This window comes from Manis javanica, chromosome 8, assembly GCF_040802235.1.
Source record: "Manis javanica isolate MJ-LG chromosome 8, MJ_LKY, whole genome shotgun sequence".
NCBI classification, from domain to species: domain Eukaryota; kingdom Metazoa; phylum Chordata; class Mammalia; order Pholidota; family Manidae; genus Manis; species Manis javanica.
The window spans coordinates 37,079,009-37,097,172 of NC_133163.1; the positions used below are offsets into that span (position 1 = coordinate 37,079,009).

The following is an 18,164-nucleotide window of genomic DNA, read 5'->3' on the forward strand; positions in this document are numbered from 1 at the left end:
AAGATCTCAAAATCAGCTTTGGTGATCCCAGCTTATAATTTCTTTATTCAGTTAAACATAATTTATTCTAGCTATGAAATTTGAATCTATTTCCTGTGTTCTGTCCAACCTATTGTGACTCTCTTCCTTCAGTAAAGATAAAAGAAAAATTAGAATTGAGCTATTTTAACATGGTGTAGTGGAAAGAAAGTTAGAAAGCTCTGAATTTGAATCTGGACTCCTCTATATACACTAAGTCTGTCTTAGGAGCTGAGAATATGTAATGTGGGCCAAGAAGAAACTGCATTCAAACTCTGGCCTTTCTGTCTCCGTACAGTGTGACTTTCAGCAAATTAATATACTTGATGCTCAGGCTTGAGTTTCCTCATTCATGACATGGGAATAACAGAATAAGTGAGATACTGTTCACTAAAGGAGGATATACCCCCAAACTGACAGCTGTTAAATTTGTTTAGTTAAGTTGGCACTGTAGACAGGCTCCCTACCTTCTTAAACACGTACTGAAAGTCTGGGCAGATTATTGACTATTCTGAGCATCAGTGTTTTCTTCTATAAAATGGCGATAACAGTTACATCTCTTACAACAAGCTACAAGTAGGCTTGTTAAGAGGATAAAATGAATTGACTTGTAAAAATTTCTGCTGGTCTTATGCATGGGGCTTAGTAGTTGCTCAATAAATAGTAATTTGTCTTTTCACGTCTTCCTCATATTATCTTTCCACATTAGTAGGATATCTTATTTTTCTTGATTCCAGTATTAATTAAAAAATCTCCACCTGTTGAAATGAAATAAAAAATTTTATATGAAACCTATAATAAAATTTTGCAAAGAAGGCTAGAGTAAATGCAGAAATGTAACATACTCTTAGATGGGAAAGACTTACCATCATGGATATCTATAGAATCTCCAAATTAATTTATATATTTAGTGAAATTCTAGTTAAAATTTCAGTAGTTTATTTGAGAATTTCTGAGTTCATGAAATAAAAGAAATTTTGAAAAGGGGAACTATATATTTTATCTATGAACATGCTATAAATGTACATTAATCAAAATAATGTGGTATGGGTAGAGGAGACTGGAACATGATAGAGGCTTGGGTGAAAAAGATCCCTCTTTAGTATGCCATGAACACATAAAAAATATGCCAGTAAATAGATGGATACATTGTGCATGTGTGTGTGTGTGTGTGTCTGTGTGTACAGTTGGTATAATCCTCTGAGAGGAAATCTGAGTTTTCTGTTGACTGAAATTCTATCAATTAGGCAATTCCATGAAAAATAGTCAGATATGTACCCAAAGATATATGTATAGGGATTTTGAAAGCATCATTGTTAATAATTATTACAAAATTGGAAACAAGAGTTTCTCAGTAGGGGTTTGGGTGAATAAACTGTGGATATTCATACAAGGCATCAGTTTGTCAAAAGAATGAGATAGAGCTATACATGATCTGTTTTTAAATGAAACTTGCACATTATGGAAGAGTATGACTTTTTGAACCTGAGTCTGTTATTTTAGGGAGAAGGACTGCTTGTTATATTCACTAACAGTTTTGGGAGGTGATATACCAAATTGTTAATTGTCTGGTGGGATGTGATTATGTGTGGTGATTTTCATCTTTTCATTTTAGTATTTCTTTTTTGCATTTAAAAATAATGAACATGTGTGTTACAATCAATAAAAATACTAAAAATATTTCAGTTACAAGTATATTCCCATTTTGTTGCCTTGCGTTTTTCATAAACCTCGGCTGATTCTGTGTATTAGCCTTCCTAAAACTGTTTTTGTAACACTGTGTCCTTTCTTTTATACTTAACATTTGTGTTTCCTTCCTTTCATCATTTATTCTCTTTTAAAATCTGAAGCTCGGTGGAAAGCTTCTAGTCTTCCCTCAAGAGCCTTTTTCAATACCTCGCATTTTTCTTCTTCCTAAGGAAGCTGTGTAGGTTAGTGGTTAAGTGTATGGGCTGGTTTGAATGCAGGCTCTGCTGTTTTTAGTGCATGCCTTGGGCAAGTTGTATAACACCTAATGCCTCAGTTGCCCCATATGGAAATCAGCTGCACAATATCCATAATATAATAGTAATTGCATTAAGGATTATTGCAGAGATTAATAAGTGAATATATATGTAAGCACTTAGAATAATCCTGACAGTAGTAAGTGTACAGTAAATGTTACACTGCTGCTATCACTATTTTTATTAGGATCAGTTCTTGTTTTGAGAACCTTCTTTCATGATGTTTTCTAGAGTAGCCTCAGTCTGTGAAGCCATATGGTATTAGTCTACTGTGTCTTGCCTTCATGTTATGAATTTTTTGAAATCTAACTTTTGCCATTCTTAAAATCAAAAATCCCATTGGACTCTACCTTATATAGTACTTCTCTTGCTGTTGGGATTTTTTAAGATGTTGAATGTTGGATTTACTTTACCAATTGATTTCTTCCAATCTGTGTTAGAAGTGAATGGTGCCAGGAACATGCACTTTTTAGTATGTGAGTACTAGGGATAGCACATTCAGATCTTTACAGAGGCCAGACAAGCAGTACAGAATGGCGTAGTCTAGGTGTGACAGAAAAGGAGTGATGGAAACAGTGGTGACCTAGAAACGTTAGACCCTGCTGCCAGTCCGCTCCTGTTAGCTGTTAGGTTGTAGGGAAGTGGACCAAGTGTTGCTAGATCTTCTGATCTTTCAAGAGAACCTGAAATTCAGACTTTTGTGTGGGCCAGAGAATATTGTGACTTGTACATTTGAAGGGTTTGCTGTTTTTAAATTTAAGAATGGTATTAATGACTTGCTTAAATTTCATTGTAGTTTTTATTAAATCTAGATTTACATGACCTTCAGCATTTCTTATAGACCTAATCTAAGTCTTTACACAAGAAAGCCGTTGGAGATTTATCAAAGACGGTCAGTTAATTACATAGTACACTTGTGTCTATGGTAATGTGGATTTTAGACTCAGGTTAACTTGACAACTGCCTTCTATGGCTGTAGGTGTGTAAGCTTGCCTAGGCTTATGGAACAACTTTGTCCATTCCCAGTAAAGATAATTTTCATCTGTGTTAGGATGGGTGGGGAAATGGTTTATGTTCTCCCCAGCCAAAAGTAAATTGTAAAATCTTAAATTATTTCACTGGGTGGATTATTGTGGCCAGAATTTAGTAGCATATTTCTAAAGATGCTTTCAGCCACTCTGCAAATCTGAACAGCAGTCCGTGGTTGCTAAGAGACATACTATTCAAATATCCCCATAAACATATGTACTGCTGGAGATTGCTGTTTAGTAATTTGTACTTCACATTTGCAGTTATATTTAGCTGAAAGGTGCCATAATTATCAGCAAATTATGCAAACCACTCAGTCTGTCCTTAAAAGTGACCTTTTGTTACTGTGTTTTAAAAACTCAAGAAAAATTGGACACAACACAATCCAACCTGTGAAAGAATTTTAAGTTCTAAACCGAAATGAGTTCCGTGAAGCCTTGAATCTCAGCTCCAATACAAAGAACTATTTTTCAAACAAGTTACTTGAATATGTCAAAATGTTTACATTTCTCTCTCAGAGTCTATAGGAAATAAAACTTTAGAGAATTTATTTGTACCAAGAATTTTATCAGGTAGCCATTACCAGTTAACAATAAATCACCATCCCATCCTGTCCAACTTGTAACTCAAAAACCCTAAAAAGGGGCTTTACTGCCCTGACTACTGTATCCAGAGTCAGCTTCATGGAGGTACAACTTGAGCAATGGTAAGGGCCCCTGTGCTTGGGAGGACCTGGCTCTTGGTTTAATACTTTGATGTTTCTATCTTGAAGTTCTTAATACTTTCTGGATAAGGAACACTGCATTTTCATTTTGCACTGGGACTCGCAAATTATATAACAGGCCCTGCCTGCATCCTACTAAGTGCATCATTATGTAGAATAACAGCTTTTTCCTGAAGTGCTCACCAAATTGTTCATCTTCGGATTTTAAATTGAATGGTTTTCTTGAATCACAATGAGTACTTTTGAGGGAGAAAAGAATGGACTTCTGTAAGGGAGAATGCTTGAAATTAGGAAGAAAATCAGAGTGTATAACTTGGCAGAATTGTTCGTATTTGTATGACTTACACCATTGAAAATGATTTTTATACTGAGTTTCCATAGAGTCTTGAATTCAGAATTGCTGGAAGCTTATAATACACAGCCTTTTGATCCCTTGTCCCCATTGTGCTTTCTCAGTGGTTGCACATAGATCAGTTCATTTCATGTACTGATCCTCTTGAGTTCCGATTCACCGGGGTCAGGCTGCTATTGGTTCTTATTTTTAGTTCTGAACTGTTTTTTCTCCACATGTGTTACCTGGTCTAGGTGAAGCTATTGGGCAGATACCATTTTCCAGGTGGTAGTTTAGCTGAGGTTAAAAACAGAGCTAGAAATGTGGAGATCGGATACTAGTTTGGATGAAAACAATTCGAATACCAATTCCACTGATTATTTACTTGAGGATTTTCTGATGTTTTTTAAAAAAATCTTTCTTTATGTGAAATAGGGCAGGGCAGCTGCTTTATTGTAGTAAAGGCAGTTAGGCTTTTTGTTTCAAGTCTTTTGCTCTTAATTTTTCAAAATAGTTTCACTTAACAAAGTAATGTCTTTTTTAAAACTTCAAATATATTTGTATGGTTTATAAATAAAAATAACTATCCCCTGCCTCATCTTTCCCCAACCCAGGGTCTCATTCCCTAGAGGTAACCACTGACAAATCTTCTAGCTGTTTTCTTGAATGTACCTCCATATTTCCAAATAGCATACTTATGCTGCTGTTTCTTGTTTTTTTTATCCATCTCTTCCTACTATAAATCATTAGATGTCTCCTATATATCCTCCTCTACATCTCTTTAATGTAGTTAGTTATGTCACAAAATGTAATTAAATCGAATTGTAGTGTTTGCATTAGTGTGACTGTGTATAGGTTGTTCACAGCCAAGGCACATATTAGGCTACAATTGCATTTCTTTTCTTATAGGGCTTTTCATTTTTTTAACCCCTGGAATTAACAGTTGCCTTACCTTTCACTTGTATGCTTTCCTATGTATTGGTTACTAGTTTGTCCCTTAGTTCTCTGAAAACACCATACAACTCTTCTAAATCTGGCCCACATATCAGCTTATCTTATAAGTTCTATTTTTCTTGGAGGCTTCCTTTCTGGAGCCCTAGTCATCCACTCTAGTTGGCACTGGTTGCTCACTCTAGGCTATATTCACAGTGGTCTTCCGGGGGCTTCCCTCTGCCACTCTACTGGGCTGTGTCTTTGATTGCTTAGTTTCCGCCTTTTCATTTTGGGAGAATATACCCTCTAGATGCTTCTTAAGAAAGCGTGAATTGGATGTAAACTTTTTGAGAACTGCATCTCTGAAAATGTCTTTATTCTACCCACGTATTTGATTGACATTTGGTTAGGTATAGATTTGTAGGTTGGAACCCATACTCCCTCAGAAGTTTTAAGCAATTGTTCCATTGTCTTCTAGCTTCTAGTGTTGGTTTGCAGCAGCTGGACTCATTATCCTTTATAGTGGTCTATCTATCTGTCTATAGTGACATACAGTGTCATCATACATACCTCAGATGCCTATATTTGTAGGTATTTCCTCCTGAGGGTGTCAGTTTCCCCAAAAAGGAACCTTCTAATCTGCCTCATCCAGAATTAGGAGCTTAGTCAGGGAAGGGGCTTGCAAAGGTCTCACTCTTCAGCGTATCATTTTATTTAATTCTGTTATTTTCAGTAAGCTGTGTGCAGTGTCCCCAAGACTAGAGATTTGCTCATTTATTCTCTCCAGACCTTGGCTGTAAATCTTCATGGGACAAGGATCTGGGGAGGTCATAATACTCTTTTCTACAAAGTCCTCCGTCATAGCACTCTTACCTCCTGCTTTTAGCTCCTCACACTCTTGCCATCAAATGTATCTGGTGCCTTCAGCTCTTAAGCCTTTTAAGGGTTTTCTGACATGAGTTGGCTTGCTTCTTGTTGGCTTACTTCCCTGCTGTCAGAATGGAAAAACACTTAGAGTGGAGAAAGATCATTACTTTTTGCCATCCGCTCTCCATTTTTGAAAAGTTTGCAAATGTGTCTAATCTGCTCTCTAGTCCTCTCCGCCCTGTGGGTTTCTCCCGTTTTTATCTCTTTACTCTCATTTCAGGGAGGTTTCAAGAGGAAAAAAGGCGGTCTTCCACGTCTAACTGGAAGGTCCTTATTACCGCCTTTTTCATTTTGTCCTCGTTTTACTGTAGATTAATTATGAAGCCTAAAGGAGGATCTTTGGTTGAAGCACTATGCAGTTCATCTCTGTTAGCTTCAGGAAGGCAGATTTTGTAAACTGGGAGTCAGCATGTTGACAGGTCTGTCTTTGCTCTGTAGTCACCTTGGAAACTCTCCAGCTTTTCTTTGACAATAAGTTGCCATTTATATTGTAGGGAGCACAGTATACCTAAGCATTTAGAGACGCTGGGTTATATTTCTTTTTTTTTTTTTTGATAGGGCATCTCTCATATTTATTGATCAAATGGTTGTTAACAGTCAACAACAATAAAATTCTGTACAGGGGACTCAATGCACAATCATTAATCCACCCCAAGCCTAATTCTCATCAGTCTCGGATCTTCTGAAGCACAACAAACAAGTTCTTACATGGTGAACAAGTTCTTACATAGTGAATAAGTTCTTACCTGGTGAACAGTGCAAGGGCAGTCATCACAGAAACTTTCGGTTTTGATCACACATCGTGAACTATAAACAATCAAGTCAGATATGATTATTCGTTTGATTTTTATACTTGATTTATATGTGAATCCCACATTTCTCCCTTATTATTATTATTATTATTATTATTATTATTATTATTATTATTATTATTTTAAATAAAATGCTGAAGTGGTAGGTAGATGCAAGATTGGGTTATATTTCTTACTGATTTTCTTGTGGACACTGTTTAGAGTATATATATGACTAAGCACACATTATTTTGTTTTGGAAATCAGAGCTCATCCTACTTCCCCTTTTTTGGGCCTGTGCACTGTTGTCCTTTTTCTTCTGTCTCATACATTATAAAATCATCAAAAGTGTGTTGAATAGAGCAGTTGACAAGAAATTTATATACTATAATTCCTCTTTCTTTTACATAGACCATGATATGTGTATGTGTAAAACTTTTAGTTTTGTTAATGACTTAAGTTAGAAGCCTGGTAATACTATTTTTTTTTTGAGGGTCCAATGAAACCATTAGTTAAATAAATTTTGTTTAATTACTATGTTCTCATTCAAATCTTAAAATTACTATTACATAAGCATACTGATTCAAGTTTTGCTAACAACACACCCCTTCAAACCTTCTTCTCTTATGTTGGTTGCAAATCACTTATTAAATCCTCCTACAACACTTAAAAATAGATCAAAATAGATAACCAAATAAAAAAATAGAACTCAGAAGGTTAAGTATTTTCATTAAAAGGCATGGGATGGGTAAGGTGGGTTGTGCATGTTACTAGCTAAGAGTTACTGAGCCCATGGGGCCTTTTTTTCAATAAGAGCCACATACCTCTCTTCCTTAGACTGTTTACTGTGGAAATGTATAGTTGACTGGCTCATTGCTTTCCCTATGGTTCCAAGTTTTTTCACTATTGTGTATTTACCCAGCAATGAGGACAGTCTCTGGCATGTGCAAAGATTGATAGATTGGTTGCATGGTTAAATAGGCAGAGAGATGGCAGGTATTTTAATAGCATCTTCTGTTCCAATAGGCTGCTGTTGAAGGTATGTACTATTGAATCTGCTGTGAACACTCTTCTCCCAGTTCCATGAACACTGTACCTCCTAATTTCTTCCTGGGTCAGCCTCAGTGTCACTTCCTCTAAAAGCCTTTCCTGATCACTTCTTCCAAATAGAGTAGATAGGTCTGTTATGTATTTATACAGCATCCTGAATTGCTGTATATTTACCTGCATCCCTCATTACCATTGCTGTTTATTTACCTGCATCCCTCATTAAACTAGGAGCTGTGAAAGATTGTGTCTGCCCTGCTGATCATTGTATCCATGACACCTTGCCCATTGGCTGGTTCTTAATGGGCTTACATATTTATTTGAAATATTCTTTCAATATTCCACTGGATGGATGGATGGATGGGTAATACTGTGTAGCTAAAAACTGTCTCACTGCCCGTATTTGAAGACTGTCCTTCAGTTTGTGTTTCCTGCCATTATTTGAAGGGCCTTTTTTTTTGTCTGTCTTTTGTTCAAAGGAAAGCACCAAACAAAAGGAGATAATTTATTCAATTACTGCCCACTGAGTTGTTCTGCTTTCAATCTCAGCCTTATGTCTTAGTCACCTGAAATTATGCTTATGTATGTCTTGATAGCTTTTTTGGTAATTAAGGTAGTCTCTGTTCATTTGTATTCTCTTGAAATGTTTTGCTGCAAAGCCAACATTGAAACTATGAGTTTTACTTTATTGTGCTGATAATTAATATATGAAGAACTACCTAAAATTCAAACTAGTCTCCAAGTTTGTTCTTCAGCCAGGGGAACCTGCCCACAGTCATTTGAAAAAAAACCTTTATTGAGATATAATTTATGTATCATAAAATTCATCCTTTTAAAGTTTACAATTCAGTGTTTTTTAGTGTATTCACAGAATAATATCACTACTGTATGATTATAGAACATTTTTATCACTCCCCAAAGAAACATCATACTCATTAGTGATCATTCCTCATTCAGCTTTCTGTCTCTATGGATTTGCTGATTCTGGATATTTCATATAAATGGAATTATACAGTATGTGGCCTTTTCTGCCTGACTTCTTTCTCTTACCATGTTTGAAAGGTTCATCCATGTGATAACATGTATCACCATTTTGTTCATTTTAATGGCTGAATAATATTCCACTGTAGCACATTTTGCTTTTCTCTATATCAGTTGATGAACATTTTGGTTTTCTCCACTTTTTGGCTATTAGCTGCTGTGAACATTCTTGTACAAGTTTTTGTGTTGACATATGTTTTCAATCCTGATAAGATCTGATCTTATCAGGATTCAGTTATTGACTTTATATTACAGATGAATTGGGAACTTTAAAAAAATGTTATTTGTGAATAACATACAGAAATCATTAATGTTTACTTTGATGAACATTAACAAAGTATGCATATCCTTGTAACTAGAACTATGATCTAGAAAAAGCACATTGCCAGTATCCTTGGGGACATTTTGATGTTTGCTTTGGTTTAGGTTGTTTTGACCCGTATGCTTTTGTAGAGCTGAAGGCTTATTTTGACTGTCTATTTGGAGAATCAGCTCAATAGGGAGCTATTGTAATAGTGCAGTGGTTGAGATAATGGACTGTAGGGCCTTGACTGCTTGTGTTCAAATCGCACCACTGCCACTTATGAGCGGTAAGACTCTGGGCAAGTGCTTAACTCTCTGTGCCCCCATTTCCTCATCTATAAAACGGGGTCAAATTGCCCCATAGGAAGGATTAATAAGAGGAAATTGCTTAGAAAATTGCCCGATGATCACACTGAGTGCTATGTTACCTATTACTGTTGTTAAGGTTATTGTTACTATGTTTCCATTAGAGTATAAGCCTCTTGTCTGCCTTATTTACACTATATTCCCCAAGACTAGCGCTGTGCCTGGCACATAAGAGGTATTCAGTACACTTTTGAGGAAGAAAGTAAGGGATTTTAAATAATGAGTAACAGAATTCCTAAATCCTTTCCTGAAACTGCTTTTGACAACAACCCTGTCTTTCATTTACAATAGCTTTTGGAGCTGTTTGACAGCGAAGACCCTCGGGAACGGGACTACCTAAAAACAGTCTTGCACAGAATTTATGGCAAGTTTCTTGGTCTTAGAGCATTTATCCGAAAACAGATTAACAATATTTTTCTAAGGTAAGTGGAGGGTGGGGGGGGGAGAAGGAGAAGCAAAGTTGGTGGCTTTAAGAAAGTATTAAGTGAACCTCAAATATTTTGACATAGTGTACTGACTGTTTTCTTTCTTTTCTTTTTTTTTAAAGGTTTGTTTATGAAACAGAACACTTCAATGGTGTAGCTGAACTGCTGGAAATATTAGGAAGGTAAGCACAGTTTTATCTAGTTGCTGGTCTCGGATGGTTATGATTCTGAAAATTTGGTGCAGGTGGCTCAGGGAAATGCTGACGTCCATCTCTTGCTGTCTGTACATCAGTACTTTCTTTTGTTGTGCATTAGCTTGTTTCCCAACTGACTCTGCAAGACCCAATTTCTTGTTCCCCTTGTTTCTAATTCTACTGGAATGACTGAAAGAACTAAACAGTTTGTTCATTGCTACAGAGACAATATATCTAATTGCAGTCAGGCCAGTTACCAGAAACGTCCTGTTCTTGTTAGTTTCTAGGCTGTCCTTCGCCATATCTTTTGACAGCAAGTTTATAATAAATTGGAAAGATTGCCATTTTCAAAGGAACCGTGGACCCAGGTGTGGTTCTTGAACAGCTGCTGCCTGGAGTAGTGGAATGAATAGGAATGAGACAGCTGCTTTGTAGGTTTCTACACACACAAGGGAGGCTAGTGTAACTGGACAATGTGATTACTTAGTCTCTCCTCCTAATATGAGCAGAAAAAGATGGAGTCACATGGTTTTCTCTGTGACTTCCCTTGGCTGGGCTCTGTATCCGTGGTATTCTTGGTCTGAGCAGAAATGTCAGGGATGGGAAGGAATGATTCTGGGAATGGAAAAGGTCATGAGTGAGCATGGAAGGCAATTATTTGGGGAAGGAAAAGAGGGAGGAAAAAATAGTGTTTGATACAGAAGCTTTGGGAACCCTCCACCTAGGTTTAAGAGACAGGCACCTGTGCTGATCTGAGATCATAAACAAATTTTCTTCTCTTAAATTTCCTTAATACATAAATGTGTTTTTTTGAAATAACTCAGGAATCTTGAATGCCACTAGGGTGGGTTTAGATTGTTCTGGACCAAACATCAACTGATTAAAATTTATCCTGATCTCGGAAAAACAGTTTGTCTTTTGAGATCATTGTTGCGGTAACATTGCTAATTCATGTCTCTTTTTCTTTTTCCTAGTATTATCAATGGCTTTGCTTTACCTCTTAAGGCAGAACATAAACAGTTTCTGGTGAAAGTGTTGATCCCTTTACACACTGTCAGGAGCTTATCCCTCTTCCATGCCCAGGTAGACTTTTGTGCAACTAATATTGGAAGTAAAATAAAAAGTTAACAAACTCACTGTTTCTTCAATACTGGTAGTTCTTCAAGTAAAAAAAACTCCCCAACTTGTTAAAGTTTAAAATACTCCCCCTGAGGAAAAAAAGTGTGCATATTTGTTTCTAGGAGAATCACGGAAGTATTTTTCAAGTGGGAGGAGCATGTGTTTTGTTATTTCATTTTACAGAGAACTTAGATGACTTGCCCAGTTAACAAAATGATATATTGAACATATTACATATAACTAATATGTATGTGGTTTTTCAGAAATAAATCTTTAGGTATGTGTAATTATTTTTGAATGTTCTTGAATATTTTGTCCCATCGTTTTGCATTAGTCTAGTTAGTTGCTCTTTGCCACCTTTTCTAGTAAATTCACTGTTTCTTACTTTCTACACACAAACACTCTCAGAGGTAAACAAACCAGTCAGTAGTTCTGCATCTTTTTATTTTTAGTCTCCATTACTTTAAAAAGCATACTCTTGTTCCCACTCAAATTTCTGTGCTAACACACTGGCTTGCATGGTAAGCATGTCACTAGTGGATAGATAAATGATCTAGTGACATTTTAATTTCAGTATTTCAAACGTCTGATTCCCTCCTCTTCCCAATAGGAATGTTTTGAGTTTGCATAAAAATGTCATAACATTCTTCTAAGCAGTGTTTCTCTTTAAATGTGAAATTCTGTGTTTCAAGGAAAAATTAGTCCATATGTTTCTAATTTAGAGCACCATCACGTTGTTTTGCGAGAGTGGATTTTTTTGTCCGAGAATCTTTATTAGCCCTTTACAAATCTTGCCTCTAGTTTTTGAAATAGGACATGTTTCAAAACAAAAATGATCACATTTCGTGATCATTTAAGAATTCTTACCTACATGAGGTAACATCAGACGTAAAACTTTTCACATCTCTCCAGGTTCTAACTGTTTATCTCCTCATGAATCTGCTTTAGTTTGCATATGCCATTTCAGGCCATCAGCAGGGTTTAGGAAGTACCTGCTTCTCATTATAGGACTCTTCCAGAACCACAGTAAAACCCAGTACTCTTGATGTTAACAAAGAGAAAGGAGCCCAGGATATGTAACTCCAATTCTGTGAAGATGAGATACTTTCAGAATATCCTGAATATGATATTTCACCTCTGCTTTTCATTAGCTGGATACTTACTTCATGTCCTAATATTCTTTTTGTAAAAATTCCCCTAGTGGTTTATTAGTGTCAATCTTCCTTTGAAAAAGTAGCTTTTTATTTGGCTTTATATATATTCTATTTTTTAAAATGAATTGAACATGAAATTACTAAAACCAGAGTCTGGAAACTTTGAAGGAAGTTTTAATAATATATCTTTTGAGCCCTTAGGATATAGAATTTCCAATTTTGTTTGTCATTTTTTTGTTTTTTCCAGCTGGCATATTGCATAGTACAGTTTCTGGAGAAAGATCCTTCACTCACAGAACCAGTAAGCATTTTTTCCCTAATTTCAAAAAACTTCAGAATTCCCACTTTTCTTAGAGCATATATGAATAATTAAGTACCACTTGTTTTTCTCCTTTTTGTTTTAGGTTATTAGGGGGTTAATGAAATTTTGGCCCAAAACATGTAGTCAAAAAGAGGTAAGTGCTTAATGTCAGTGTGTTAGTAGTTTACTAACTACTTTGCAGAGTGCCAGGCTCTGAGCTAATAAGCATGTATAAAAATGCATCATCTCATCTAGCCCTCATCATAGCTCTATAAGGCAGGACTGTAAATGTTCTCTTTTTCTACTTATGAAATAGACACTTAAGAGGCATTGAGTAGTCTGCCCAAGTACACTTAAGTATAGGTGACTAGGCCAGAAGCCACCTCCTAGGCCCTGGACCTTTATCATGGGGCTGTTCAACCCCTGGAAACCCAAGTAAACCAACTGTCTAGCTCTCTCAGTGTCACCTTCCTGGTGACCACCTTCATTGAATGGAGGTTTTGCTGTTTCTGTAGAGAGATGCTAGAGCAATCTGCCTAAAAACCTACTCTAAAGCATAGTGTAAATAGGATCTTCCTATGTACAACCTTAAAATATAGTATAGACCTTTAGTTTCAGCTATTCACGAGTGGTGCTGGAAACCTCTAGCCTATGATAACTTGTATTTTTGCTGAGACCTAACCAGGCATATGCTGTGTGAGGTTGTTGTGGGGGTGTGAGTCTCCTAGTTTGAAGGTGAGCCTAGTTTGGTACTAGATCTCTACCCACTCTTCTGAAAGGTTAGAAACCATGAGGAAAATGGCCCAGGAAATAAGTCAGCTGTTAGTTTTACATTTTGAGAGAATTTGGGGAGAAATTCTCTGTACATGGAAAATAGCAAGGGTACTATGTTTTGCTTTCAACAGAAACACCCTCCTCAAATCAGTTTCAATTTTCCAAAACTCTACTCTATACAATTCCAGAAAATCATCTAATTTCTCAATACCTATTAGGTAAAATTGTGCTCTGCATTGCTACCCAGATGCATCTCAAGATATGAAAACATTGTCATTTTCTACATTTTAATTGCATACTTAATTTTTTCTAAGGTAATTATTTTTTCATGCCTAAATAGGTAACTGGTTTTTATTAGACAGTTTCCCATCATATTTAATACAGTTGACTGTACTATTGATTTGGCTCCATTTGTGATCCAAAAGCTCTGTTTCTTGAGGTACTTGGTGCTGAGGCTGGATTCATTGTGCTCTACAGTGAGCAGCTATGTGCACATGTGTGTAGGTGTGCAGATGGGTCAGTGTATGCTAATGGCTTTGAAGTGGGTGCTCATTTGTGTGTCTCTAACTCTTGTGTTCTCTTAACCTAGTGTATCCTAGGGAAACACCTAGCACATAGGAGGTGTTGCAGATATTTGGCAGGTATCTGCATCTGCCACTGTGGACCTCTGTACATCCATGCAGCAGAGTTCCTTTCCCAGTGTTTCAAAATACTGGTGGGGGGAGAGAGCTAGGGCAATAGCTGTAGAGAGGGGAGCCCCACCGGGACAGTCCTGTTTCCCAGGGGTCCTGCTGCAATGTGTAATGCCCCTTGTTCTGTGTAATAGATGTAGCATGTAGAGTATTTTTTCCAAAGTAAATAAATCATGTTTTCAGTGCTGTCGGGAATTTGCTCTTACTAAGAACCTTCTGGTGAATTCTTTGTGAAATGAACATTTTCTAATATGAGGTAATGCCTAATTTGTTCAAGTTTTTTTTTCTATGTGTATAAATTTTGCTTAAATACTGCAAACTTACACTAATCTTTATCGTTCATATAGATTTTTTAATGAGGTGCCTGTCATTTTTGTTTTGCGTGTATATACAGGTCATGTTCCTTGGGGAGCTGGAAGAAATATTGGATGTGATTGAACCCTCACAGTTTGTCAAAATTCAAGAACCTTTGTTTAAACAAATTGCTAAGTGTGTATCTAGCCCCCATTTTCAGGTTAGTAATAAAGAAGGCATGAGCCATACTGGCCAATGCAACATGTATTATTCTGGTAAAATTTTATTTGTATTGAAAGAAACGTAACAGACACTAGTCACTTGTTTTTTGTTAGCTATTTTCTCACATGGTAACAGTTTTAACACTAACCACCTTTATCTTGAGCACCTGTTTCTTGATTGCTACTCTGATGACGCTTTCTGCCCAGTAACTTTCATTCTCAGGACCACTCTGCAAGGAGGGCATTATGATTTTTACAGATGTAGACACAGAAGCTCAAGTGATAACATAACTTGTCTCAAGTAAAATAACTGAATTAGAGGTGAATTGGTAGGGTTCCTATAGTGTGCGAGAGAAAATGCTAAATAAAACTTAACAAAGAAAACACTAATATTCTATACTCTGCTAGATGTTTTCCGTACATTATTTCTAAATGTCAGATTATCCTATGGGGATATTCTATGAGGATTATCCTGTGACAATTATCCTATTCTTCTTTTTCCCATTTTCTAGATGGAAAAAAAGAGGCTCAGAGAATGCTTTTGCCCAGTTAACTGTCAAGTTAGTAGGGCGTGGAGTGCATAGGTGTAGCTTCTTGTGCAAGCCTGTGACCTTCCCATGGCACCATCATGGCACCACTCTGCCTCCTTGTGGCAACCCCTGGGGAGCGCAGGGAAGGTGAACCTGGGCAATGCTGTTCTCTTTTGAGGCCATTGCAGTAGTGCCACAGAATCCTCACAGGAGGGGTGTGGATGGTCTGGGGTGAAGACCTGTTAGGTTGTCTCCTTTGGCTGGCTCACCAAAGGAGCAAATCACAAACCTTGAGAATTAAGCCTCTATGTATTGCCTCTTGATTCCCAGAGATTGTTTAGATTGCAGTTGGTAACACAGAAGCACCTTACCAACATGGTGGGCTTGATGGTGGACCTTTTCCCTGAGTTGTCATTATCCTGCATAGTTAGAGACACTGGTTGTCGTTGTTATTTTAATTTTTAACCTAAAGACACATTAGTATGTCGAGATAGTGCTCTGTGACAGTCCATCAAAAAAAAAGTAGAAACCCTTATCTGAACCCATTACATTACATTCAGATGATATAACATATACCTAGATTTTTTAAAAGTTGTAGAATACTGTGTAGATGTTTTGAATATTACACAGGGCCTGGAGAGCTCAAACATCTGGATTGTCTGCCTTGTTTCAGTTTCCATCAGGATGTTTGGCATTATAGAGGGCATGGATCAAGACTCTCTTTTAAGATGAGTTTTATCAAGGAAGCTTAAATGATGCTCAGAAACCTAGAAAGGAGAAAAAGTGTGTGTCAGCCTGGGCCATGTCTTGGTCCTTTTGTGCTGCTACCACAGACTTGGGTGGCTTATAAACAGCAGAAATTTATTTCTCACAGTTCTGGAGGTAGAAGTCCCAAGATCAGGGTGGCAGTGTGGTCGGGACAGTGCTCTTCTGGTTTGTAGATGTCTTGGGTCCCCAGGTGGTGAAAAGGCTGGGGATCTCTCTGGATCCCCTTTTGTAAGCCTCACTTATCTCACTCATGAGGGCCCCACTCCTATGATTTAAGTATCGTCCACAGGCCCAGTTACCATTACCATCATCTTTGGGGGTTAGGATCTCAACACTGGAATTTGTGGGGAGCACAGGCATCAGACCATAACAAGCTTCCATAGCAAAGAACCACTGCCTGTGTAGCTGGATGTTTTCCTCACAGTTCTGGAGGCTGGAAGTCCGAGATCAGAGTGCCAGCGTGGTCTGGTTCTGCTGAGGGCTCTCTCTCTGGCTGGCAGACGGCTGCCTTCTCACAGTGCCCCACATGGCCTTTCCTTGGTATGAGCATGAGGAAGGGAAGAAGAGCTCTCTCTTCCTCTTCTTATAAGGCCACTAAGCCTATCAGAATAGGGCCCCACCCATATCACTTCCTTCATTATCTTCCTTACTGCCTTAAAATCCTGTCTCCAAATATACTTGCACTGGGGGTTTAGGCCACAACATATGAATTTGGGGAGAAGGGCATGCAATTCAGTCCATAGCAAAAAGGAAAAAGCATTTAAGATTACTTGACAAAAGTAAAACTGAGAACAAGGGAAAGAAGGAAAGAGGTTCTTACTTACTCATTTGTTAAGTGCTCATTGTGTGAACAGCAAACATTTATCTATTGAGTGCTATTCCGCATAGCCTTTGACTGCTTGCTTCAGGTGTGGTGCTGGGGTCAGAGAGGGCTCCAAGCTGGGGACACTGCCACCGTGTGTACAAGGAGGGCAGTGGGTCCCAGGAAAATAGTGGTTCTCCCCTAGTGTTAGGTACACGAAATTATATTTTGCATAAACAATGCTTTTACTCTTAGAGACACTTTGTTGGATTCTGTCTTTCTGTAAGTGATTTTACATATTGACAAACATAGTAATTAAGATCCTTATTAGCATTGAGTAGCAATAGATGTTAAACTCATAATTGGATGCAGGAAAATCCTAGGTCCCTTCTCTTTGCTAGCATCCTCCTGTAGTCTCTTTAAAAATTTCTCCTTTAGGTTGCAAATTTCAGAACAGCCTCCTCCCATTCCCCTACTAGCCCCCTCCCCTTTCCTTGCCTGTGTCAGCTGCATCGTGCATCACGTGGCTTGTAGACACATCCACGTTGGTGCCTCTGCCCTCCCTTCCTATTGTCCTCTCAGCCTGGGATGCCCTTTCCTTCATCGTTCACAGCCCAGCTTTGGTCCTTCCTCCCTTGTCACATTCTTGCCAGTCCTCCTGTCCCCCCAAGTCATCCGGATTGCTCATTCTGCTCTCTCCTCTGGCACTGTATTCTGTGTCTGATACAGTATCTCCTACGGTTTACATTGGATAGGCTCATAGATCCCCCTTTCACCTCTGGCTCTGAGCTCTGCACGGATAACAGAGTAAAGAGGTTAAGAGCAGGGATTTTGGAGCCTTCCTCGTGTTAGCCATGTGGCCCAGAGGCAATGGCTTATCTACCGTGAATCTCAGTTTCCTCATTTGCAAAATGGAAATAATGGTTCCTACTCTAAGTGTTAGTTGTGAGGAATAAATTAGATATTATATATATGAAATGCACAGTGTTTGTATGTAAAAATTCAATAACTACTTTTTGTACTCTCAGGGTCTAGTGCCTTATGAGTCCCAGGAATTTTTTTTGAGCCAAGTTGAATAATATAAATGGAAAGGTTCTAATTTCTCAGTGTCTATTGGTGGGTAAATCATGTACCATTTTATTAAATTAAATTATTAAATTTAGGTTTAATTTAAATTTAATTTATTCAATTAAAATGTAGTTTCTTTGTATGATTGAAAGAAGCCACTCTTTTCCCTTTCCCCAAATAACAACTCTTTTTTGAGATTTTTGATTTTTCGAAATTTTGGGATTTTTTAATTATTATTATTTTAGATTACTTTTGTAAGGCCTTCCTTTGAGTTCATAGAATCAGTTGATAGTATGGTATAGAGTGGTC

General features: G+C 37.5%; 1 protein-coding gene across 2 annotated transcripts in view; it reads left to right on the forward strand.

Moving 5' to 3' along the window:
- The window catches only part of PPP2R5E (protein phosphatase 2 regulatory subunit B'epsilon), a 138,268-nt gene that overhangs the window by 107,802 nt on the left and 12,302 nt on the right, over positions 1–18,164 (forward strand). For both annotated transcript variants that reach the window (XM_073242286.1, XM_017669193.3), the window contains exons 6-11: positions 9,805–9,935; positions 10,061–10,120; positions 11,107–11,215; positions 12,653–12,706; positions 12,810–12,860; positions 14,567–14,686. In XM_073242286.1, coding sequence (XP_073098387.1) covers positions 9,805–9,935; positions 10,061–10,120; positions 11,107–11,215; positions 12,653–12,706; positions 12,810–12,860; positions 14,567–14,686 — 525 coding nt within the window. The remainder of the gene's footprint in view (positions 1–9,804; positions 9,936–10,060; positions 10,121–11,106; positions 11,216–12,652; positions 12,707–12,809; positions 12,861–14,566; positions 14,687–18,164) is intronic.